Source organism: Siniperca chuatsi, linkage group LG19, assembly GCF_020085105.1.
Source record: "Siniperca chuatsi isolate FFG_IHB_CAS linkage group LG19, ASM2008510v1, whole genome shotgun sequence".
NCBI lineage: Eukaryota > Metazoa > Chordata > Actinopteri > Centrarchiformes > Sinipercidae > Siniperca > Siniperca chuatsi.
This window is the reverse complement of record NC_058060.1, coordinates 15,945,874-15,971,790: the sequence shown is the minus strand read 5'-3', so window position 1 is coordinate 15,971,790 and position 25,917 is coordinate 15,945,874. Positions and strand designations below refer to the sequence as shown.

At 40.7% G+C, this 25,917-nt stretch overlaps 1 protein-coding gene across 2 annotated transcripts; it reads right to left on the bottom strand.

Moving 5' to 3' along the window:
* Positions 1 to 129: 129 nt before the first annotated feature.
* On the bottom strand, positions 130 to 23,431 carry zbtb47b (zinc finger and BTB domain containing 47b). Of its 2 annotated transcripts, none has more exons than XM_044175785.1 (6): positions 23,086 to 23,431; positions 5,998 to 7,329; positions 4,257 to 4,404; positions 3,715 to 3,830; positions 2,544 to 2,688; positions 130 to 2,220 (listed from the first exon to the last, which is right to left on the bottom strand). In XM_044175785.1, exons 1-6 carry the CDS (start codon positions 23,086 to 23,088, stop codon positions 1,751 to 1,753), a joined length of 2,214 nt encoding a protein of 737 aa, XP_044031720.1. In that variant the 5' UTR covers positions 23,089 to 23,431; the 3' UTR covers positions 130 to 1,750. The 2 variants fall into 2 exon arrangements, with proteins under 2 accessions (XP_044031720.1, XP_044031721.1); XM_044175786.1 differs by having other exon boundaries at positions 130 to 2,196.
* Positions 23,432 to 25,917: the final 2,486 nt, after the last annotated feature.

Here is a 25,917-nt window from a genome sequence, read left to right as displayed (position 1 = left end):
TCTTTGGCTTACTAAACATTAAAACCACAAATTGTCATTTTTACACTTCGGTTTGTGTACAGATAAAACAAACAAGATTTAACATCTTAATTAGTCTTTATGCTAAGCCAAGCTAACCAGCTGCTAGCTGTAGCTTCTCATTTAAACAGACAGATATGAAAGTCAATCTTCTCATCTAACTCTCGGCAAGAAAGCAAATAAGTGTATTTCTCAAAACTATTCCTATTCCTAAAAGAGAATAACTTTTTACTGACAGGGATTCGATTATATTCTTTCAGTTCTACTCCAGTGAGATCATGACAAACAACTGTCAAAAGTGCACGTTGGGCCGCACATTTTTGAGCGTTATTATATACTTCATGTCCCTAACTTTGCTCAGCTTCTACAGATCACTGTTATAAGAAATTGACTAGTTTATAATAGTGATGTAATCATACAGGGCCCTTTGAGTGATGCATCTGTTGTGCCAAAAGTAATCACTGTCTTTGAGAGATTTAGTTATTGGAATATAATGTTTATCATTTCACAATATACATCATGATGAAATGTGCACACTTAATGAGCTACGTAAGCAGATTTTTGTGAATATTATTATCCCTACACTCTTGGTATTCTGCAAACTAATTACACAGATCGGGTTTAGTTGGGAAATGAGCCGCAAGTTAACATTAACATTAGATTTTAAACCTACAAATATACTGTAGGTCTGAGTACATTAGGTTTTACTAACAAGTCACAGAAAAGTGCGATATCGTCTCAAAGCCAGATCTACAGGAGAGGAGCGTGCTTGCTTAATGTAAGCAAAAGATGAGACTCAACAAATTACTCCATCTCCTGACTCGGGGAAGCTCAAGCGTTGATTAGCGTAGATCCTCATCTCCTGTCTCTGCTTCACACACACACACACACACACACACACACACACACACACACACACACACACACACACACACACACACAAACAGACACACAGCATTGCACGGCTGACTCTCCACGTGTCACAACTTCTCTTACGTCCTTACAAATTGACGTAACGTGCCACAAATTACACACTACCACAATTATAAAAATGAAGACAATTAGGAGTACATTTTAAATATCACTAGAGTTAAATGTAAGGTGCAGGATCGATTATAAATGCTGTATAACATTACTTAACTATAGCAGGTGAGCTAACAGGATTTGGTTATTGGCAATGCCATATACATGTACATATGCTCAAAGACAAATCAGCATTTGGTTATTGCTGGGTCAGACCAGAACCACTCGCTACATCTTGGCAGAGAACGATCAAAAATAAAACATTTTTTTCTCATCATAATGTGGTTCTCACTCAACTGATGAACCCCGTATGAGTTACGATTTAGGAAACTCTTCATCCCACTTTGTAAAAGATGCTACAATCAATGCATTGTGCAAGGCTCTGGAGAAATGTGTGTGGTAGTGGAAAATCCCAAATGAAACCAGAACAGAGTTGTGAAATTCATGAGGAGAAGTGTGGTGACAACATGTCCTACTGGACTCTGAGGTTATCTATTGTATTTAACAGAGTAAAAAATAACTATTTCTTATTGTGGTAGGTGTATGTGTGTTCTTTTTATGAGGCTGCCATGTAGCCTTCAGTCAGTTTTTTCCCTCAGTGTAAATGTCACTGAGGTGCATCACTCTCCCGCTGCAGGAGTCCTCTTAAAAGCTCTAAGAAATAACAAAACAAAAATAACAAAAGTGCTTTAGATGCAACAGAGATTTGTTAGTTGTTGGAGTTCATCCTACCGGCAGAGAACAGGGGAGGCGGTGGGGGTAAATGAGGGGTGGGAGGCAGCCCCCCCATGGAGTGCAGCAGAGGGAGAGACAGCTGGGTGCCACGGAGGGGGTGTGGGCTAGAGGCAGCAGCGGGTGTGGTCACAGACGTGGCGGGGAGCGCCGCCCCCAGCTGCACCTGACCGGAAGAGTCCACAGCAGGAGAGGCCAGAGGCTGGTCGAGGCCGAGGGGGTTGTTGCCGTCGGTAACCATGGGGTTGCTGACGCGGAAGCATTTCTCCCTGTGGGCCTTGAGCATGTTGGAGAAGCGGAAGCGCTGGCCGCACACCTCGCAGGGGTAGGGCTTTTCCCCGGTGTGGGTGCGGCGGTGGCGCTTCATGTTGGGCCGGCTCGTGAAGCTCTTCCCACAGATCTCACAGATGTACGGCTTCTCTCCTGCACAAAGAGGGACACAAAGAGCTAAAAAAAAAAAAAAAACACACCTTCTTGATACATTTTCAACATTCATCATAAAATTTAAAGCTGCTATAATTAATATTTTATATCAATGCATCAAAATGACTGTAATGTAAAACAGGTTGCTCGGGTTGCTTTAGCATCTTTAGCTCATTGTTTGTTTTTGGCCGACAACTTCACGGTTTTGATTCAGCTGTTCTAAAAAAGTTCTAAAAACCCACGGTATGCTACCTTTTTTCTGCTTCTCCCAAGTGGCCAAAAAAAAATCAGTTAATGCTGGTTTAAAACACGTTCTTGATTCAGCATCAACACAAGAAATGACTCACCAGTGTGTGTCTTCATGTGTTCGTCAAAGTACTGTTTCATGTTGAAGTCCTTTCCGCACCACTGGCACATGAACTGCTTGTGTCCGATGTGGATGCTCATGTGAGAACGCAGCTGGTATTTGTACTGGAAGCGCTCACTACAGTTCTGAAATGGCACACAGTGAACATTTTTACACAAAGTCAACTGAGACATGTCAATCTCTCTTGTGTCAAATTTAATTCAGATCTAAGTTGTGATAAACTTTCTATAAAAACCAAAAGATTTCTGTAATAAAATCAAAAGTAATGTGAAATATAAACTGTATTATGAGTATTATGCATGTTGCGTTATGAAAATTAAAATATGAGAATAGGTCCAATTTTACAAGCAGCCCAACTCTTCAGAAAATTTGATTATAGTGTTTCAAAACTTAAAATTGCTGGAAAACACAAGAATATTTCATATTCTTTGCTTTAAAGGAATAGTTAAACATTTTGGGAAATATGCTTATTTGCTTTCTTGTCGAGCGTTAGATGGAAAGATTGATACCACTATCATGTCTGTACAGTAAATGTGAAGCCGGCAGCAGGTAACTTAACTAGGGCCAGGCCAGCTGCTTCTTCCAGTCTTTATGCTAAGTTAAGCTAACCCTCCCCTGGCTGTACCTTCATATATACAGTACAGACATGAGAGTGGTATCAATCTTCTCATCTAACTCGGATGAAAGCGGATAAGCCTGTTTCACAAAATGTGAAAATAGTTAGGTCATTCTATCAAATATTCCCACATCGTATGAATGCAGCAAAACTTACAACCACATTCACAATGGGAGAGGGGCTATTCATTTAAGAATGTGGTGTTGAGTAAGAATGATGCCACAAAGAAACACTAATAGACCAAACAATATTCACAATTTAAACTGCCTTATGGGGTTTCCTGTGATTTGTTAGTAAAAATTATTTTTCTTTGATCTGTTTGGATCAGCACATCTGGATCCTTGCCTCATCCGGATTCCTTGACCTTAATGTGAGTATTTTTATAAGAAAAGGCCATAAAGATATGTAAATTACATTCTAGACACCAATAATTTCAGAAATTACAGGTTTTAAACTGGTGGATATCTCAGTCGGAATGAAACTCTTCATGTGAGCGAAGTGGAAAGCAGCAGCAGCATATAAAAGGAGCTCAAACCTCACACTTGAAGGGTTTCTCTCCTGAGTGCTGCAGAGAGTGAACCTTCAGGGACATGCTGCGCTTGAAGGACTTTCCGCATGTCTCACAGGTGAACGGCATGTCCTTCGTATGGGCTAAACACACACACACACACAGAGTACAAGTTAATGGTATTCAATATTGATACTCTAAAATAGCACAACACGAGATGCTTTTTCATTGGCTAATTATGCTTAGGACAATGGATGGGTCTTATCTAATAAATAATCTATTTCCTCTGTAGTTTCCACATTGAAGTCTCAAGTCACTCCTTTGGTAGGAAGGATAAATAGGACTCAATGACATACGGTTCTTTATACAAAGCCGTCTTATACCTCTGAAATACAGATGTACAGAGGGAATGAGGTAAGCCTATAAGATGCTTATCTCCCAAAAAGTGGAAGAGGAAAGCAACACCCAAAACAAATCCTGCACAACAATCAGTGGGATGTAGAAAAGGAAGCCTAAAAGTAACAAACGGGAACAAAGTGACCAGGATCGTTGACTTCACTGCCACTCACCGACCATGTGCTTCCTGACATGAGCCATGGTGTAAAACTTCTTCTCACAGATCTCGCAGGAGAACTTCTTCTCAGCGTAGCCGTGGACGATCTTGTTATGCTCGTGTAACGACCACAGCTTTTTGAAGGCCTTGCCACATGTTACACACTTGGACAAAACAACAAAACAAAACAACTACTTACTTCAACTATTTGGGTATGAGATATTAAGAAGATCATTATCTGGAACCGTCTTTACAAATACAATCCAGGTGTGTGAGTTTACACAGATACTTGAGTGTGCACTGTACCAAAAAAGCAATTAGAGTCAGTAGATTAAAGCAGCAAATGATCTTCAAAACCACAGCAGGAGTCCAGCTGCTCACTGCAGAGTGGGTAATAGTGGAGGTACTGAGACATATCAGAATTTATTATTACTGACTACCAGTTGAGTGAGTTACTGACTGATCAGTTTTAATATATTTACATGATTGCAACTGTGCATATACTAATGAGTAATTAAATAATACTTCAAAAGCTGAAACTACTACAATAAGGGCACAGGTCTGTGTCAGAAGTGAGGGTGACATAATGAAGTCAGAGGTTTATCAACAACAAATAAAATAAACAAACTGATAACCAAAACCCTACTGAAAATCAGATTTAGTTTAACTGATAGACTTTACTGTTGACAGTAGATGATGTTAGATTTAAATCTTTAACCAAATATCAATTCTTGTATCAAATGTATCTTTACCGTAACTTGGATTGATGTTTAATTTAAGCATCTTTTGCAGAATAAAATATTGTAACAACACATTGTCACCTCTAAATCAAAACATAAATTAAATGTTTTTTCCCCTAAAACATGCAGAGGAAGGTGTAATCTTTTCAGTCAAAAGGACTGTCTGTAGAGCTTTGTGTCAAGCTGCACACAGCCCCAACTAGCTCCACCAATCAGGGGGTTGGGGTAGCCTGTATGTAGCCTGGGAGGCAAAACTGAGGGCAGAAAATAAGCCCAAATCATTCGCTGCTGCTCATGAAGCACATGTTAACAGAAAAGGCACCCCAGATAAGTGTGTCAGCATTTTTCTGAACTCTGAGCGTCTTTCATCCTGCTAATGACAGCTGGCCAGTAAGTAGCTGGTTCTGGCAGCCAGGAACATGCTAGCACTAGTCAGTCACAATAGCTCTACGAGCTTCTTTCTATTTTCTCTGTACTGGACAATTTACTCCCACATGGCATTTTGCTCTCAGGATTGTGCTTCATTTCATTCAATAAAGAGTTTTACTGAAGAGGGGAAAAAAATCTCCAAGCTAATAAGCTTGCTAACTTGCTAACTATCTCATTTAGCAAGCTCGGTCGCTAACGAGACAATAAGAACAGTTTGTTCAAAAGTCATATCATAACTGTCTGCAAATCATTCCTCTTTTGTGGAGCAGTTTATACTCTGACAGAGGAGGGTTAAATAAAAGTGGATGGTGTAACACAGCTAATAAACTACAATAGCTTTCTCTCCGGCTTTTCGATGGCTTGCTATTGGTAAACAACGCAAATTGTGTGTGTGTCAAAGTTCACCAAAGTGTAACTTAATATGAAAAATTTGCATGGATTTACTTGGCCCACTGATCACGGCTATTCCTTTGAAATTAATTGATTTTGCTGTGAAATTCACTGTTCTAAATGCTGGTGAGACAACAAAGCTAGGATTTTTAAAAAGTGAGGGGGATGTCTTACACCATAATCATGGCTGAATCATACCTGGATGCTCTTCTCACAGTCGGTCTGTTGGTGCAGCAGCAGCTCGCTCTCCAGCAGGAAGCGTTTCCCACAGTTATTGCAGATCTGCATGCGGTTGTGAGTGACGTTCATGTGTTTTTCCAGGTACCAGCGGTTGTTGAAGACGCGAGGGCATTTCTTACACGGGAAATGTTGCTTCTCCTCCAGCCTCACTTTCTGGCCCAGGCCCTCTGCATCCAGCGTCCTCTTCCCGCCCTGCCGCTGGTTGGCCAGCGTGGCCTCTGTGAGTGTCTGCCGCATGGAGGCAGTTGTACCCGCCATGGCAAAGGCTCTGGTGCCCCGGCGAGGTCGATCCATCATGGCTGGCTGCTCCAAGCCTGGAATGTTTAGGGTGTTCTCCTCCTCTTCCTCATCTTCCTCCTCCTCTTCCTCCTCGCTGCTCTGCCCAAGTATGTCCCCCCTCTTCAGGTCACTGTCATCTTCTTCTCCAACGGTGTCATCATTGTCCGCCTCATTCTCCTCATCGTCTTCTGAATCTCTCTCGTTGTCATGGCAATGACCAAAGATGGTGGCTGTCTCTGTGGCGGTCGCCGATTTGCCTTCCGATCCCTTTGACACATTAAGGGTCTGATTGTTGAGGTTGACTTCTACGATGATCTGGTCTCTGTTGAAGGAGGTGTGGCCATCTGCTGTGTTTGACTCCTCTCCATTGCTCTCAGCTTTGCACAAAGACTGCTTCTGCTGGGAGGCTGTCTTGCCTGCCTCCTCCACTCTAATAGAGAATGGGCTGCTGCCTTCCCTCTTGTACACCCTCCCCAGCTCTGACTCCTGTTTGATCTCCGGGTACAGCTGGCTGGGGGGTATCGCTACAGCAGCTGGATCACCACCACTCAGCCCTTCCTGACTGGCCATATCTGCGCAGGTGGTTCTCAGCGAGTGACTGCTGATGAGGTCGCGACAGGAGGCTGCGATGTCGCTCATCTGAAGCAGGGTAGCGGCGTTGAACACGTCGCGTACAGTGCGGCTGCTCACCAGCAGTTTGGAGGTGTAAATGAAGTTGAGGATTTGCTGCAGGCCCTGTGAGGTCAAGGCATCCAGCGAAAGGTCCACCCGCCGCAGTTGTTTGCTTTGGGCAAAAAGGGAGTGGAAGAAAGGGCTGTAGGCCGCCAGCACGCCCTTGTGGGCTGGGAAGGTGCTGTGCTGACGCACCAGAACGATGTCGACGTCACACAGGTCAGGCTGGAAGAGGCGCTGCTCATTCAGCCTGTCCATCAAACAGGTGAAGTGCAGAGCCACATCCTCCACCAGAGAGAACTCAGCAGAGGGGAAGTCTGTGGTCTTCTCCACTATGAGCTAGAGATGGTGGAATAAACATGATGGAGTGAGAAAGAGAAATAGGTTAGGTTGGAAAGGACTTTATTATCATATAGTAATATGATCAGTTCAAGTTTTGGATAGGAAGCCAATTAGATCTCTACAGCAGTGTATCGCTGCCACCATGACAAAAAAAATATTAGCTCAGTTTAGCGTATCTTGTTTAAACCAACATTGTATGTTGTTATAACAAGAATCTTCCACATGGTATTACAAGAAAAAGATCCATCATTTCCTGAAGAGACACTGTAGCCTATAGAGCAATCATATAACATGATGGATAAACATAAACATGATGATCTAAACATGTGGCAGGGTGTTTTTATGGATTATGGCTGTGGGTTACTTTCGCCTATGTGTAATCATTTTGTGTATATTTGGTATTGATGACTCAATGACCGGGCTGTGACTCTGGTCATTACAGTGTTGGCATACCGGACCATAGATGTTAAACATCTACTATCCTTCTACCGCCACCTCCCGACAGTGCCAGCAACACGCACAAGGTCAGATACAGTAACATTAGGGATGACGGTGCGCTTTAATTGCATTCGGTTCAGCGCCTCTCTCCCTCATCAGCACCAATACGCAGTGTCCCAACCTGTCTGAAACCTGCCTACCCTTCCTGACCACCTACTGTATCTCATGAGGCTATATGCCTATGTTTCATTGTATGTAGCAAAATGAATAACTTAAAATATTCAGTGCCAAGTACCAGATATCCTCCACCTTCGTCCGGACCAGAGACCGAACACTGCCTGGGTTGTTCCATTTACAACCCAAGCAGTTTACATAGTTTTTAATCTGAACAAAAACACATTTAACTAGTAACCCCTCTAAAAGTTGCCTGTACATGTAAATGTGAGTATGATTGTCTGTGATAGACCAGTCCAGGGTGTACCCACCCTGTCGCCTTGGGACAGACACCAGGCCCCTATGACCCTGCACAGGATAAGCAGTTTAGATACAGTAGTAATCTGCTGTGTCACCAAGTATAAAATGAAACTTGAACCATATTTAAACCAGCCATTGCAGTTTTTTTAGCCGATGTAGGCTACAATCTATCAATCTTCTCATTTTAACATGGATGGATGTTTCTTGACATACCAACTTATCATGTTATAACGAGACGTGAGTTTGTTTTAACAGGATACTTTGGTTTTGTAAAATAACAAGAAAGTTTTGTGATATAAGAAGATACAGTGATATGTTATAACAAGAAAAGTATCTTGTAAAAACTTGAATAATTTGTATAGTAATAACAAGAAAATATGTCTTAATAATAATATGTGTTTTCTTGGTGAGCTGTGTGAATCTAGGGAGAGCCACAAACTATCTTAGGCTACAAATAATGTGGTATTTGGCACTGGTAGATGTTATGTATTTGTTCCTTTAAAAATAAACATTAAAATAAATAATAGTTTGACAAAAAACAATCTTAAGTTCTACTTACAAGCCTTTTTTTAGGCTTTAAACTACAGAAATAAGATAGTTTTCTTTCTTTTTGGTTTGTTTGTTTTCGGCCAAATGTTCATGCATTACATGAAAAGTTATTAGAGGCAGAAATTATTTCTGAAATAAATTAGAAATTAATATATCCTAAGGCAGTTATTATATTGTGTTCTTTAAGGTTTTCAGTCTGTCAAGTGTACTGCACAAAGTCACATACTGCATGCATGCTGCACGAGACGAGTCAGAGGAAAATCACTCAGCGCTCTGTGCAAGGTCCTCAACTTCCCAAGGTGGGTTTATTTTAGCACAGGAAGGGCAGGGTTTCGATCCAGACGGGATGTGAGTGGGGACAGAGCAGCAAACAGAGCAAACACACAAACACACACACACACACACTCACATGTGATGTGCAATCATGCACAGAAAAAGCACAAATACGCGCACACACACACACACACACACACACACACACACACACACACACACACAGAACAAACACAACAAACACAAACAGTGTCTGGTCTCCACAAGGACGGACTGGTCTGAGCATTGGTATTCAGTACCATCTCCCTCCCATTAGCCGGCTCTCTCAGCACACCCACTCACTACACTGTCCCTGAGGAACGGTGAATTATGCACAAGACAAAACATGTCGGGAGAAATAATTAGGGAAACCACGCCAAATAAATACTAACTAACCCTCCAAACAATTAATGGAATTTATCATTCAAGGCGTCTCCTGAAGGCAGAATAGGACGACTATTGATACGAGCCTTGTTTTGGCTAAGATGTTGATGGAGATTATGTAGCTGTGAGCCATAATTACATCTCTACATCTCTTATTTTTACAGTTGCATGTGCAGGACAAGAGATGGGAAATACAATAAAGAAACAAGAAAAAGGGCAAGAGATTAAATTATTCATTCATTTTGGGACTAGAACCATTATGACATTTATGTAAAGCTCTGTAGTAAATGAGTATGAATCAAACCACAAAAGACTGTTCATTGTTCTTTACATTAAAATAGTTCTTTGCCTTTACCTGCTTCCCAACATATTCTCTCTTTAAGATCAATGAAAATTACTTTTCATTGTTAAGGCTGGAAAATGGATTTGCATTTGGGCCCAACCTTGAAAATCTGGCCTGTTTGAAGAATTCAATTATGGAGTGTTAGATTTATTCATAGTTTTGAGCTGCTAAATTGGACTCTGCCAGAGAGGAGTGTAGATCGGGTTATCTCTCCCTGTGCAAGGCTACAGACATTGCCCAAGGGCAAATCGCTGCAGCCTTAATCAGATCAAGTATAAGTTGCAGACTGGAAGTTATGCTCCTTTAGCGATAACGATCGGCTTCTTTTTCTGGGATTCAAATAGGACAATGCAGTCAAAGATTAAATTCTACAGGATGAACATCAACAGATTCAAACAATCAATAGCTTAGGGTCAAAATAAAGGAACCAACAATCATTTTGAAGATTTAATGTAGTGTGTATTTCCATGACATGTTACTTTAAGTTGTAGATTTAGTTCATATTCCTTTAAACAAAACAACTGTGTGATCACCTTAATCACTTATTCTTCTACCTCTTCAGGATCGCAATGTCTGGGCCATCATTAATGGGTCTGACAATTTTATCCTAGGGATTTGAAATGCAAAATAATGACGTTTGCCACATGCACCTGTAAAACAAGACCCAAAATGAGTGGTTTTACCAGTGTCTGCACAAGTCTTTATGTTGTATGGCAGTTAGTTTTTTGCCTCAATACTGAACGTGTGATGGGGCATTTTAAGCACAAAAAATATTTTTTGCATCTACATAAGTTGTGTTTTTTTTAACAAAAAAAAAAAGAAATGAGAATCCTGCTTTTGTATATTTCTGCATTCTGTAAACTATGCCTACTTACCATTCTAAAAGTCCTTCCTTACTTCTCTAGTAATCAATTATCCTACTAGCAATCAGATTGGAGACAAAAAAGCCAATAAGAAATTACCTACTTCAATCTCTGATCAGCTGAAATTATGGCATATTGTAACACAAACTGCATAAAATTTTTTTTTTTTGTTTGGCTTTTACTACAAAATATAATTAATGTGCTTGCAGAAAATCTTTTTATGTGTTGAAAATGTTTAATTGCATGCTCAGAGTCAATATTATCATTATTAATAGTATCTTTCCACAGCAAAAACATTCAAATGCAGATGCTCTAAATGTTTTTCTGTACACTGCTGAATGCTAGAAGGGTTTCAATCAGTGAATGATTGCATTTTTTTCATCTATACAGAGACCATCTAACTATTTAACTCAGTAGCAAATAGTTGTAGTTACCATGCAGCTGCTGTGTCTGTCACAATATGCAACAAAGATGAAGCCATCTTGTCACATTTCATCACATACTGTAGCCAACCAAATTGAGTGAGTACTTTGCATTTACAGACCGCATCCAGCTCCCTCCATCTTTATCTGTCATTATCTCTCTCACTCACCCCTTTTCTCTCCACCTCCCCCCTTTTCTTGGAAATGTCAGGGAGAGAGCTTGTTTGCTGTCATTAGAGGGAGTGCCACCTTTAACCAGCCTCTCAGTCAGATGTCTCTCAATACATTATTCATATCTGGCCTGACCCGTGACAAACACGCAGCAGGGGGATTACTGACGCACCCAACAAGAGGTGTCATTTAAATGGGCTTCAATCAAAGCTCTTTCCACCCTTTCCACACTCATTTGCTAAACAACATTTGAGGGGATCCTCTTGCATTGTAGAGGCCTCAGAGGGCCTGTTTCACAAGGCAACTCTCAAGGCTGATGTGTTTTAATCTAAAAATGTTATTTATTTTACAGTAGCTGCACCCTTTACATGTTATAGAAGGACAGTTCTGATTATAGATAAGTGCAACATGAAAAACTGTATTTATGCCATGTTAACATCGGAAGGTCAAAATTGTGTAATCGCTTGCTGAGAAAACAATCGCACCACAAGATCCATTTAGTTAATGTTTCTGGGCTTTTGATCACATGACATGATCCTCATCAGAGGATGGAGTTTGCCCAGTTGTCATGGAACTGCAGATGTTCTTGACTTTGGAAGTAATTGACCACAAGGTCTATTTAGTAGCTATTCTAGAGCTTTTGATCATGTGACGTGGTCTTCAACAGCAGATTTAATCACCGATCCAACCTGATCAAATTTAGAGGGATGATGTGCTTTTTCACAGCTTTGCTTCTATTTAAAATGATTACTAATTGGCCTGTTGAATGTGCTCTAATTAAATGTCAAAATTCAGACTCTGAAAGGTCACAAGTGACACAAAACCAAAACTAGCTTTCCATTGTTTAACTGGTCTAATGGGGTTTCACTCAAGTATGTGTCAGACATCAAATTTGCCCAACTTTGGAAGGTTGATCCATTTTGAGAAGATAATCAGGCATTTCCCTGATCAGCCTGATGGCAATGCCTTAATTAAAATTAAAGTTTCAAACTTTGGAACTACTTTACCACTAATCCAGTTTTGATGAAGCTGTGATGGATGATGCACAGGATTACTGCTTGGCCCAAGAGGAGGCTGCATTATTCATGAGAATAAAACAAAAGTTTAACTAACTATTGCTGCTAAATAGCTGTTGCTTTAGTTATCTTCAGTGACGGTCAGACTCACTGGTGCAGGTCAAGCTCACAGCCAATTGTGATAAAAAAAGTCGATTTTGTGAGTAACTGGTGAATCCTCACCCAGCTCAGCCATGTCCGGGTCGGTGGTTTGCACTTGGCAGATGTCTGACTCCTGGTCCTGAGCCAGACGCAGCCGAGTCTGAGAATGAAATCCCTCTTTCTAATTTGACTTTCACTAGTGAGAATGCCTTTTCTCTCCCACACCTTTGCACTTGATGGCCCATGTAGATTTACTGCTCTGTAAAGTCTGCATCTTCATCACTGTGCAGCTCAGCTACAGACTGGGGATGTGCCGTGACCTCCACAGAGCTGCCATTTTAAAAGTTCCCTTGTCTGTTCTCTGTAATGTAGTTAAAGCTTATCAGTAAAAATGACTGTGAGGCCACCTGTAGTACCAGTAGCCTGAGTAAAACTGAACAATGTCTTAAATTTTCATCCTTTCAAGGTTTTCTCTTGTGTTAAAATAAAGCTGTTATTCTGTTACTATTTTGCACACACCATGTATGACAGCAGATTTATGAGCAGGGAACTAAACAACATCTACCTTGACTGTCTTTGTTTGCTTGCCAACCAGTGAACAGACTGAGCCATTAGTGGGGGCTAATGTCAGAGCACAGCACATAGTCATGGACACATCAATAGTGCGAGGGAGGGCAGGTTGTATTCAGGCAGTAGGGAGTCCCAGGGGGAAAACACTGCGGGGGGGTGAAGCTTTCTCTCTGTCTGCCTCCAGACTGAATTCAGTGTCCTCATACATAACCTTCTTTATCTTTTTAAACTGACATATGTTTGGCGATATAGACAAAATTAATATCACTACATTATTGTGTATTATTGTATAATATATACACCTTCCAAATTGTTTGAACAGTCTGAATTTTGGATTACTCACCACTTACTTTGAGTGCAGTGGCTTATGTTAATACAAATATCTAAATATAATATCTGGGAAGACGCGTAAAATCATATATGGAATAAACAAAGGAAAATTCAAGTAGGACTACAAATATCTTAGTTAGGGATAATTCAATATTATCGTATGTCAATTTATGTTATATTGCGCTTATATAATATTATTGTGTTATTGTTCCAAATTAATGATTCCCACCTAATCCATAAAAATAAAAAACTTTAAGTTACTGTAGTTTTTCTTTTGCACATATGTTGACATATTGTATGAGTTTGGTCTCATACAATGCAAACATTTGGAACACATTTAATAGCTTTGAACATCAGTTTGATTATTTCATACATGATTTTGCATACATTTACATATAAATTAAAATAGGAAAATATTATTAATATTGTCATAATGATGTCCACCATATTACCCAGCCCTAATCTCTATTATTATTTATAAAAAACATTCATATCACAAGGTCCAATTACTTGTTTTTTCCAGAGCTTACAGCCACATCTCTTCATTAGTGGATGGAGTTTGCTCCGTTGTCATGGGGATGGAGATCCATCCCCATATACCACCACCTGTTACCACATGACCAAAGTTCCATATTTAAGCCACATGATAACAACTAAACCATCATCAAGATAAGAGTTTCTTGTCAAACTGCTATTTCCAAGGTCAAGAATGAACATTCAAAATCATCTGTCAGTATTGCCTAATGTATTTCAGACCTCATTTTGTTTGACATTGTTGAAATTACATTTGGGGTGATTATTTTCATTATGATTTTGATTATCTGATTAATCAATTGATGATTGAAAATTGTGGAAAATGCCAATCACAGTTTCCCAGAGCACAAATTATTTAGCATTACCAAAAGCCCTAGACCTAAAAGATATTCAATTTACAATGATTTTAGCACTTAATTCAATCGTCAATAGTTGCTTCATTCATTCAGACTAGAACTGAAACGATTAGTTGATCAACAGACGTTAATTCAATAAAAGGCATTTTTGATGGTTCCAGCTTCTCAAATGTGTGGATTTGCTTGTCTTTCCTCGCCTTACATTATAGAAAATTGAATATCTTTGGGTTTTGGAATGTTTGTAAAAAAAAAAAAAGTTATGCTTTATCACAAGATCATTACAATAATTGAATTACACTCTACATCCAATCTCAGTACAAATCCACACTGTATTGCAAAGCAGTTCTCTCAAATTAATCTGACTTCTACAAATATCATTCAGTCCACAAAATGCTCATTAAATGAATTTACAAACAAGTGAAACTTGCTACCAGTCAAATGTCAAACTGTCCATATGCACAGTGAAGTCACTCTATTTGGAAATGACCATTGAGATAAAAAGAGATCACCCAACCATCCACAGTCATAAAGACAGCAATCCCATGAGCTCATGCCTCGACCCTCTTGTCACCCAGCGGGGAGGTGGGGGATTCAGGGGCTCTGCCACTTCCACCCATGGAGCACTTCAACCTACAGTAAAGAGCACACTCAGCAGCCCTCTTCACAGCGAGGCCTCCTGCTGAGGGGCCAGGCACAGGGCTCGACGTGACTGACACCCAGAGGAAGGAGAGTGGGCACCGTGTCAGGCCTCATCTCACTCACTGGCACGGAGATGGTAGGAGAGCAGTGCCCTCCCCTACACACACAGATCCCTGAGTCATCATCACTGCAGATGAGAGCAAAGCATGACAGGCCCGAATACAAACTCTCCACAAAGAGATCACCCACTTACAATAGCAAGTTTGGCCTCACAGTAACGTCAGAGTGCTTTTACGTGGCGGGAAATGGATCAGGTCACGCGTAAACACAACCAAACAGAACGGGACAAGGGCATGTCATTTCTGGCGAAGTCCAATCAGACAGCCATTAAAAAGTCATCAGGGTAATGACTGACACTGTGTCCTCTGTGTGCTCACCAGACCTTCCCTGCGGCTGATGCCAAACGACAGACAGGTTTAGTCCCAGAGAAGAGTCAGAGAAGTGAATTCTGATTCTCTGGGTGAGAATCGTGGCACAGCTTAATCCTCAGGGGAGTTATCTGATCTAGGATACAGGCTGGACAAGACTGGCATGGACGGGGAGCAGTCTGCCAAGATTGTCTCCCTGCTTTCAGTGCTTGTGTCTAGTCATGGATGGATTACTGAGCAGGCCTACTGGGTACAAGCCCAGGAGCCCAAGGTCTCAAATTAGAGTGGGTGTAGATTGACTGTCAACATTTTTTGTTGGAGAGGCAAGTCAAATGGCTACAAAGAGTCAAAATGAGCACAGAGACACAAATCGACCACAAAGAGATACTAAACAACCACAAACAGATGCAAAACAACTACAAAGAGATGTAGAACGACCACAGAGAGAAGCCAAATGACCACAAAAAGACACAAAACGATCATAGACACAAATTGACCACAAAGAGACGCAACACTACAAAGAGATGCAAAATGACTACAAAGAGATGCAAAATGACTACAAAGAGACGCAAAATGACTACAGACACAAAGCAACCAGAGATGCAAACCCACGACAAAGATGCAAAACAATCACAAAGAGATGCAAAACGACCACAAAGAGATGCAAAACGACCACAAAGAAATGCAAAACTGCTACAAAGAGAGGGAAAATGACCACAAAAAGAGGCAAAATGACCACAAAGAAATGCAAAACAACCACAGTCTTTCAGTCTGGGTGTCTTGCTCCAATGTAGGAGGGGTGGGAGGCCTTTTACATGTCTGTGGGGCCCATTGTGTCATAATCTGTCCATGTGTCTAGTGAAAGATTTCTCCTCTGTCTGCAGTCTGCACTCCCCCCTCTCCTCTCCTCTCCTCTCTGAATCTAATCAGCACAGAGACCCAGCACTGACCTTGAGGTAGAAGAAGCATATACAGTAGCAGATGCACAAGCACATCGACCAACACGTCTGCAACCCTGAACACCTATGCATGCATACCTACATCATAATAATGCATTTGTGCCCACGTCAGGAAACAGAAAATAACTCAATTTGACATTTGTGATGACACTGCTGATGAATGCAATGAGATGAAAAAAGAGGATCTAAATGTGCCTGGACATTATCCTGTTATCCAACATGTTGTTCTTTCATAGACAAGCCCGATTGGTAATAGCACAAGTAACAAGGTCTCACTTGTACTAACAAGCCCCGCGGTGATCATTACAGCACTATGATAAAAATGCTAATAAAAATCAATGTTCAAGCCACAGCAGTGGGTTGCAGCAAGCTCACTGCTGAGGTCACACACACGGCACGGTCACATGCACAGTCACATTAAAGTGGAGTTTAATACTCACTGGGATGGGACTGTTTATCGGATAATAATGGTATTAAGGCTGAAAGTTACACCTTGTGATATTAGGCTATGAGATTATGTAATACAGTAAATTAGGGGTGCATGTGATGCAGATTAGTGAAAAATCAACCCTCAGAAAATCATCAAAAAGTTTTATGAGAGACTCTGGGAAATCTGAATTTAAAACTAAACAGGTATATACACAATTTAATTTGGAAAATCCTTGAAAACTCCACACGCCCAATGTGTAACACAGGTTTTCTGCTACAAATTAATAGCAGAAGTGGAGTTTGAAAGACGCGAGCGTGTACCAAGCAGGGGTGGTCTTATGAAAGATACTTTTGGCATTATGGCAAGGGTAGGATCGGAGTTTGACCAATAAAGTCAGACAACCCTAACACCAGACAAGAATGTCAATATTGGACAATTCTGCAAACCCCATTCACCCTTTCTAAAATTCTCGCTTTCTACATCTGTGCAAATTCATTGTGGTCAAGACGAGGGAAAGATCGTGGTTATGGCAAACAAACCATGGTTGTTGGGAATAGGCAACTCAAACACTTGGTTAAACCTGCAATAACTGATTTTTTGGCCACTTGGAGGAAGCGGAATATATCATCACCTTCTAAACTGATATGGCAAACTTGTTAGCAAACAGCTGCTCTTTTACACTTCCAGCAGACATGGAGCAACATTAGCATTCATCTGGGGTCGTGTTTCTGGCTGCCCAATGAATTTAAATCCAATATTCACTCTCCTTTGACCTCTACTTTTTTGTCTCCATCGACTCCTAAAGGGAAATGTCTATGTTCACCAGCTAGTTGCTAACTTTGTCACTCTGCAGTTTGCTACTTGACAGGGAGTGTACATTGGGTTTAAGAACAAACAACACTATGAGAGCGGTGAGAGTGAACCAAAACAGTCAAGTTGCGGGCTGTAAAATCAAAACAGTTAACTTAAAGATGCTATAGACCTCTATAGAGCTGAAAGCCTGGTGAGCGACCCTATTCACATTACACAGTCGATCCATTGTTGTTATAAAAATATTAACTACAGCCGATTTAAGGTTATGGAGAAATCATAGTTACCTCCACGCCTTCACTTTCCACCTTGGTACTTAAAGAGTACTACACTTCCTGCATTGGGACTGAATGTTGGCATTTGATGTAAATTGTCCAATATTAATGTAATTCCTAGGATACTGGGTTAAGTCAGGATATCTTGACCTCTGCCCCATCTATTTTGGCCATTGTTTTTTAAATCTGTCTTTCATAAGTCTCCAAACATTATATAAGAAATCTATATGACTCAGTTCAACAAACTGAACTGCCTCAACACATGAAAATTGAATGAGGTTTCATCTTAAATGTACAGCAGGACATTTTCAGATATAGTAAAAGGCAAATTACTACTATTACTAAAATACTTTAAAATCTGCTGCTGGTTATTCAGTTCTCTCTTTCCACTACTTTAGCTAATTATTTTATTCCCCCCAGCTTATTAAAACATTTAACTTCCTTAACCACGGCATTCACTGCTGGCTGCAATTAATAAAGACAATATTATCAGCATTAGTGCTGCTCTAATCCCAGACATCCAATCTCCCCTCCACACTGTAGGCTTTTCCCTGTCCTAATCTAGCAGTTCGGACTTGCCCCAGCCTTGCCCTGGTGGAGCTCCACCAGCTTTCAACATTAGATTTAAATACATTTCCATCTATATGTTAATGCAACCACAGGTGCCAAGCCAATCTACAACTGATATGAGTTTACCCGGGCATGAAATTGGGAAGCACAAACAAAAATAAGGACGAGAACAGCATGAGCAGCATCTTGGTGACGTACAGTACATTTAAAAATTTGACAGCGTAGGCAGGATTGCCTCAGCAGAATGATTTACAAAAGTCCTTTTACCAGCTTGCCCTTTGAACAAACTGGACAACAGTGTGTTTTATCAGTTGATCAGTAAAGCTGGGGACAGTGTGTGTGAGTGTGTATTGCCCAATCAGAAGTGATGTTGAAAGAAGACATCAACCGCCTGGAGTTGAGATGACTCTGACGAGCAGTTGAATAATCAAAGGAGCTGCCTGGAGGCGGGTGCGGGGGGGCAGCGATGAGTTTAGAGCGTCCGCACTGAAGCTCTGCCAGGAAGTTTGTGTCTGGGCCAATGAGCTGGGAGAGGAAGCGCTGAGTCAGGCAGCCTGGCCAAGAGAGAGGCCCGTGGTGCTGGCATCTCCTCCTCACACACACACGTTACAACGCTTTACACACCGCCGCTCTGCAGGAGTCATAACACACTGTTCCCAGGCCAACGCCATAATACACGCATGTGCACTACGCGGGCGCACACACTCGCCTGCTGTGCATGCATTCATCAGTAAACACAGAGATATAACGCCAAATACCTGTGGCACAATAAAGTGCGGAGGGTTGTACAAACAGAGATATTTCTATTTGTAAAAACAGCAGTATCAAGTCAGTGAAGGGACTAAATCTGATTTGTTCCAATATATGACACAAAGAGTGAAAGATGCACCTTTTGAAGTGATGTATTGGAGACAAAAGATCATTCTGATGTGTAGCAGCGAGCAGGTGCAGACATACCCGAGGGCTATTACATGAGATGAAACTGTGATATCTTCATTATCCCTTTCATAGCATGACACACAGAGAGAAGAGGCTAACACAAGACTCTAAAGAGCTCCTTATCAGAGCAATCTCTCTGGCGTGGCAATACTCTTTCTGTGTGTGTGCGTGGAGGCAGTTGATATGTTTGATGAGAAGGTCAGAGAGGACAGAGAGGAAAAAGAGGTAGAGGAGGCGCACCGGCTTTCTATAGCCACAACCAATCAATGGATGACATGGTGAATATGAGCTTAAAGGAATAGCACGACATTTTGGGGAATATGTTTATTCGCTTTCTGGTGGAGAGTTAGATAAGAACATTAATACCACTCATAACTGTACATTAAATATGAAGCTACAGCCAGCAGCCGGTTAGCTTAGCTTAGCACAACGACTGGAAACAGGGGTAAACAGTTTGCTTGGTTCTGTCCAAAGGTAACAAAATCTACCTACAAGCACCTCAATTTGCCATTTTACAATGGGTTTTTACAGACCATTTCTTGGCTGTGAGCAGTAACTTCCTAGCATGGCATCGCCAGAATAATTTGCAAATGCTTATTAGTTTGGAACCTCTCAGTTCATTTTCAATTTCCAAGGGGCGTTATCAACGGGCGCAGACCAAAGTGCCCCTGGACGCAATTAAATAGACCTAAAACCAATCAGAGCAACAAAACGTCTGATGTAATGCTGAGCGACACATGCAAGTTGGGGCGGTGCTTGCTCCGTTTTCAAGCAGGAAAAAAAATGGCGGCTGGTCACAAACTTTCTCAAATTACAGCTAAACAGTACACTAAAATGTGTTTCTGAAAGCCTTTGAGGAGAGAAATAGGCAATGCAGTGACAGAATCCTGATTCATATTTGATCAGCACTGCCTAGTTTTACAGTTTGATCTGAGTTTTGTGAGCCTGGTGCTTTGCGACCTGCAGACTGGACGCAGGTCCAGACCTACAACCAATCAAAGCAGTGAAATCATTAGTGAGCTTTAGAGATGTTGGCAGGCAAATTTTGGTACCTTCAAACTTGAGTCAGGTTAGCTGTTTCCCCCTGTTTCCAGTCTTTAAGCTAAGCTAAGCTAACCAGCTGTAGCTTCATATTTAATGCAGTTATGAGAGTGGTATCATCTTCTTATGTAACTTTCTGCAAGAAATCAAATAAAGGTGAAAAATTAAAATGGAATAAATATGTGATTAGATTACTGTGATTGATAAGGAGTATTTTTTCAAGCTGATCTGTGCATATTACACTCATACAACACAGACAAAAAGTTTAAAAAAAAGGATAATGATGCCATTCCATTAATCTGTGTGTGTGACTAAACGCGAAACAAATATTTGTGATGACTATCAGAAATAGATCCTGCTTGGTAAATCTCTGAAAACTCATTCCGATGTGCTTTAAAGCTCCTCCTAAGTCTCTCTCTCTGGCCTGAATTCAGCTAAAAGCTATAAGGACACTTTAGACTGAGCCCTTAAAAAAAAACTCTCTTCATATCTTTAAACACCTGACAATGAAAGGCTAATAGAAATCCTCATATCAAGCAGTTTCTAAAAGAAAAGGCTGTTTGGCCTCTTTGATAATGGAGTTCAAAGTCTTTTTTTTGTTAAAAGTGCTGCCACAGGAGTTAAATTAGAGTAACTGTTTTCTCCAGATGAAAAGACACCAATGCTGGCTGGCACTACTGAGAAACAATAAAAATGTGGATTTATTCAAAGAGTTAAAAACAACCCTACTTACTTCAAACAAACTTTGCCATTTTAACCAACAAGAACAAAAGAAACCTTACATAAGCCCAGTGAGTTTGACCTTGCTCTCTGCAGCCTCGTCCAATGTTCTTAATCTCAGGGGCATAAATTAGCAGCACCTACAGTACGATCTGAGTTTCCAAGGAGAGCGGCCTCCTACCAGGGGCCAAAGATGTCTGCTGGAGTTTGTTGCCGGGGCTCGGGAATGGCTGCACTTGTCACAAGGACTAAAGACAGTTTCCTCGCTCTGCACCCAGAGACAGTGAAGCCTCAAAGTCAAGGGTGGGCAGGAATGCCCTGAATAGGCAGTTACGTAAAACTCGCAGCACCCTGAGGATAGAGAAGGAGCTACTCAGGACCTGACAATGCTCACTGAAATTAAACAGTATCAAACGGCCCAAAGTGTACAGTATAAACATCTAAAGTGTGCATGGAACTAAGGCAGATTTACATTTTCACAATTCCACCAAATTGAGAAAGAACAAAAACAATCTTTTCATTTGAATAAGGGCAATGGGCACAGACACATTAAAAGGCCACTGACCTCCCTACACAGGAGCAAGACCCACGGATTGAAAGAAACACAAAATGGCTACAAACCACACGAATGATGTTTTGTGTCTCTTTGTAGTTGTTTTGCATCTATATTTACTTGTTTTGCATCTCTTTGTAGTTGTTTTCCCAACTTTCCAACAAGGAATGTTAACAGTCACTTCATACAGAGACTCTGGTCCCTGTGCCTGGTAGGCCTGCTCAGTAATCCATCCATGAAAGGGAGTTTATGGGATATAAGGTGAGGCTATTGATAAAAACAAAATTAGCGGGGACTAATCCGCTTTTGATGTCAACAAAGTAATTGCAGAAATTATCTGGGTCATGTACCACATACCAAAACAGTCAAAAGATACAGTATCTCTGATCATTGGCACATTGCATTCGCCAAGCACACTTTGCACTTTGTTTATCGCAGCTTACTCTCATGTGTGCTCAAAAAAAACAGAAAAAAGGGAAGAAAAACATAGCAATACCAAAACCTCTCCCTCTTTGCTCCCACCAGAAGCCACCCAGAGAGCACCAGGGCTAACCCTGCTGACCTGACCCAGATATTAACCCAAGCCTCCAGATGTGAACGCGAGCTGGGATTACTCCACCACTGCATCAAGCTCCACATGCTTTCCTAATGAGGCATCCTAAAATGACCCTGGAGACAGAGCGGACTGTCTGCCTCACTATCTGCCTCTATTCCCATAACTCTATCAGTCTGTCTGCGCAGGAATCATCGTCATTTCTGTTAATGTAAGGGAGAATAAGACATCATGGACTCTGGTTGAAAATACAAGTTTATCATGGTCAAGGAGGGATACTAGTCCGTAAAAGTGAATAGGACCTTTGCCAAAAGAAACCAATTTCATGCAGAAGACAAAACACACATTAAAATGAAACATTATCCAATAAAAAATGTATTAAATTTGCTTATAATTGTAGTAGGATGCTTCATCCAAAGCTCAGGGACCATTTCACCAGTACAGACTGCCTGAGTGTCACCTGCAACGAAGTGAAGTTATTAAGACATGAAGAGTGACATCTTCTCCTCTGTTAGACCACACTGAGGAGATTCTCTGATGAATGCATGAATGTCAAAGCCTAACAAACTTGTCCTGCACTGGCTGTTGGAGAAAAGGGAGCCAGTTTAGTTTCCCTCATCCTGTCTACATTTGCACCAGTCGCGACCTGATATGAAAGAATTTAACTCCTTCTCTGCATCAATGTAGCTATTGTAGCCATCGCATTCTTTCAGCTGCTTCAATTTCCAACTTGTGCCATGTCGACAAGTTACAAACTTCACCGCAAAGGATACAAAGCACTAAATACGCGTGTGACAGCCAGTGGTCCAGACACATAATGAGGCAGAAGTGCGGTAAGTTTGATCGGCCTGCTAAGTAGCTCAAATTTGCAAGAGATCAAACAGGGACAAAAAAAAAAAATAAACAAAAATGCAGCGCTCCTCTGTAGCCTACCATTTTGATCCAGCGTTTTGAGGCTCAAAGGAGTCCCAGAATAACTCCTTTCGAACCAGTTTTCCCTTCGCCATGAAAATGACCGTTGAATTGTCACATTTCTTCAGTTTTTGCCTTATCCTCAATCTTTTTCCCCCCGTGCTGCTGTAGCATTCAGACAGGCAAAAATGCAGAGGCTGCTTTTGCAGAAGGAATTGGTGATTGGAGCTCGGGGATCATATGGGCTTTTTGTCAGACGTTTTTAAAGGGACACGGTACTGTTTAACGTGGAGTTGTGAGACAGGCGCATTTCTTTGTACGGGACTTGGATTTATTTTTTTATTTTTTTATTTTTGGCGTGAGCAGGAGGAGGACTGGGAAGGACATACAGCCATATGGCGCAAACCTGGGTGGCTTCCTCTCACTGTGCGCGCCTGCAACCGTGTGACGTCACACTGGCCGGACAGATGTGGAGGTCAGGGAGTTCATTCATTTTCCAATGTTGCCGAATTCATTGTAACGTTATTTACACAATATATATTCCACTTACTGGAAATAACTGCCATATTATCAGCCCATCATAACTTCTTATTGTCACAATTGTCCAAACTGATGTGGTTGTATGTGCACACCATTTAAATTAACCACAAAAGAGAGCAAAATGTCAAATGAGAATTTAAATTATTGTCTCACATATTATTGTCCTCATTTTAATGGGTAACCCCCTCATACCAGGGCCACAATAATCTACTATGGGGCCCTGGGACTAAAATGAGATGTGGGCCACTATTGACCCACCCCTGATTTTTCAATTCTGTGTCTATTCTGTGTGTATTAGTGGGTAATTATTATTTGTTATATGTCACAAATTATTTATTTGTGTTTTTTGTAATTTGATTAACCACAGTTTTTAGGAATAATAGGCATAATATGAACTGAAATAATAAAGGTGTTGAAACTAGATATTAACTCGTGGCCCCTCTACTTTAGGTAATACTGCAGGTGTCACCTTAAGGTCCCTATAATTTCAGTTCTTATTGTGTTTTAGTGGTGCATACAGCATTACAAAACAAATTAGCAATAGATCAAATTACCACAACCTAATGGCCACTAGGGCTGCAACTTACAATTATTTTCATTATTGATTAACCTGCCCATTATTTTATTGAACTTTTTTGGTCTATAAAACATCACAAAATAATGAAAAAAAATCCATCACAACAATTAATCAGTTATCAAAATAGTTGCCTATTAATTTTCTGACGTTAGACTGGTCGTTTAAGCTCTAACTGCCACACAAAACGTGGAGCCTCCATGACTCCTGAGGGTCTGGGGCCCCGGGGCAGTTGCCCACTTTGCCCACTTTGGTTAATTCCAGGGATCCTTCAGGGAGGTTCAAGACAAGGCTGTCTTGAACCTCCCTGAAGGATCCCTGGACCCCACTGCCATTGCTCACTCCTGAGCAGACTGTATGGAGCAGACGTCAATAAGCTCATAACAAGGTGGGGGGAAAATTGATCACAACCTGGAGCAGGTCTCATTCAACACTTCATGTCCAGGACTCAACCAAGCCCACAACAACAGTGTGGATACAGTCACTCGGAGAAGCTGACAAGTCAAAACCCAGAATGACAAAAATCTTAAAACACATTTAACATTGAGAGGTTTTTAATTTATGCTACAGTATGTGAAAGTGTAAACAAAGTAATCATGTAGTTTGGATTGCCCTACCAGCAAAAAAAAAGTGTTAGATTTTTCATATCTTGTGCTGTTAAACATTTCAGACAAGGAGAAATTGAAGAGGAGACATTCAATAAATTCAGGGAAAAGTGAATCATCTATTTCTTCAAAAAGTGACAGCAGGCTAATGATTTTTCCTCATGAAACCTCAGGCACTGAACTCAAGTGAAGCTCCACATTCTGAAAGGAGCCTGAAAATCCCATTTTGAGCCATGTAAAAAACACCTGCTTGTTAACAAAGAGGGTACTATTGGACATATTTTGTGAAGGAAACATTATTCCAATTCCTGAGGCACGAGTAACATGACATAATCTGGTGAATCAAGCGTTTGCCTGTAAGGCTGACTTAAAAAAGAAGAACGTAAACACTAGGTCAGGTTTATGACCTCAGTGTGGGCATGAGTTGTCATTAGTTTTGTTTGTTTGCACATTAAAAAAATACTAACATTATAAAAGATGTATGTACACAGATATTCACATACACATATTCAGACCCACGTATCCTACATATACTAACACTTATACAAAGACCTCTCCTAAAACCTCAAGGCAAGACAAACAGGATTACATTAAACTCACTTTTTAGTTTAAAAAAAGGTGACGTTGTTTCATTTGAGGCCTGAAGTAGTATTTCACAAAAAAGGGACAAAAGTAAGAGGAAAATATACATTTTATCAGAAACTGAAATATATGTTCTTTCTTATGCCTTTTATCATCTTTTGATCCATCAGATTTGTCTTTCCAAGGTTTGGAACCACTGATTTGGGCTTTCCTATTATTTTACATGTTAAATAGCATTATTATGCCTTCCTAAAAAAACACACACACATTCTACAAAAGTCCCCTTATAACTTGTGTAATATTTGTAACAATACAATGTGTAAAATATAAAAATAAACTCTATATATTACCTCTCTGTTCGCATCTATTCATAGTATCCACATGTTCAGCACATGATTCTGCTATAATTTTTCTGCATGCTTGTTGCTACTTTTCACCATCTGCACTCCTGCACTTGCAGATAAAAATTCAGGCACTGTGGCAATTCAATAGGATCTGTATCTCATGATTCTTTTGTTTCTAGCATGCAGCTCCCAAAAGCTCCCATAAGAG

Coding starts and splice junctions, on each gene's coding strand:
- zbtb47b (XM_044175785.1), bottom strand. Junction 3,831..4,256: donor TGTCAGGAAGCACATGGTCG/GTGAGTGGCAGT, acceptor GTGTGTGTTTAG/CCCATACGAAGGACATGCCG. Junction 2,689..3,714: donor AGAAACCCTTCAAGTGTGAG/GTTTGAGCTCCT, acceptor GTGCCATTTCAG/AACTGTAGTGAGCGCTTCCA.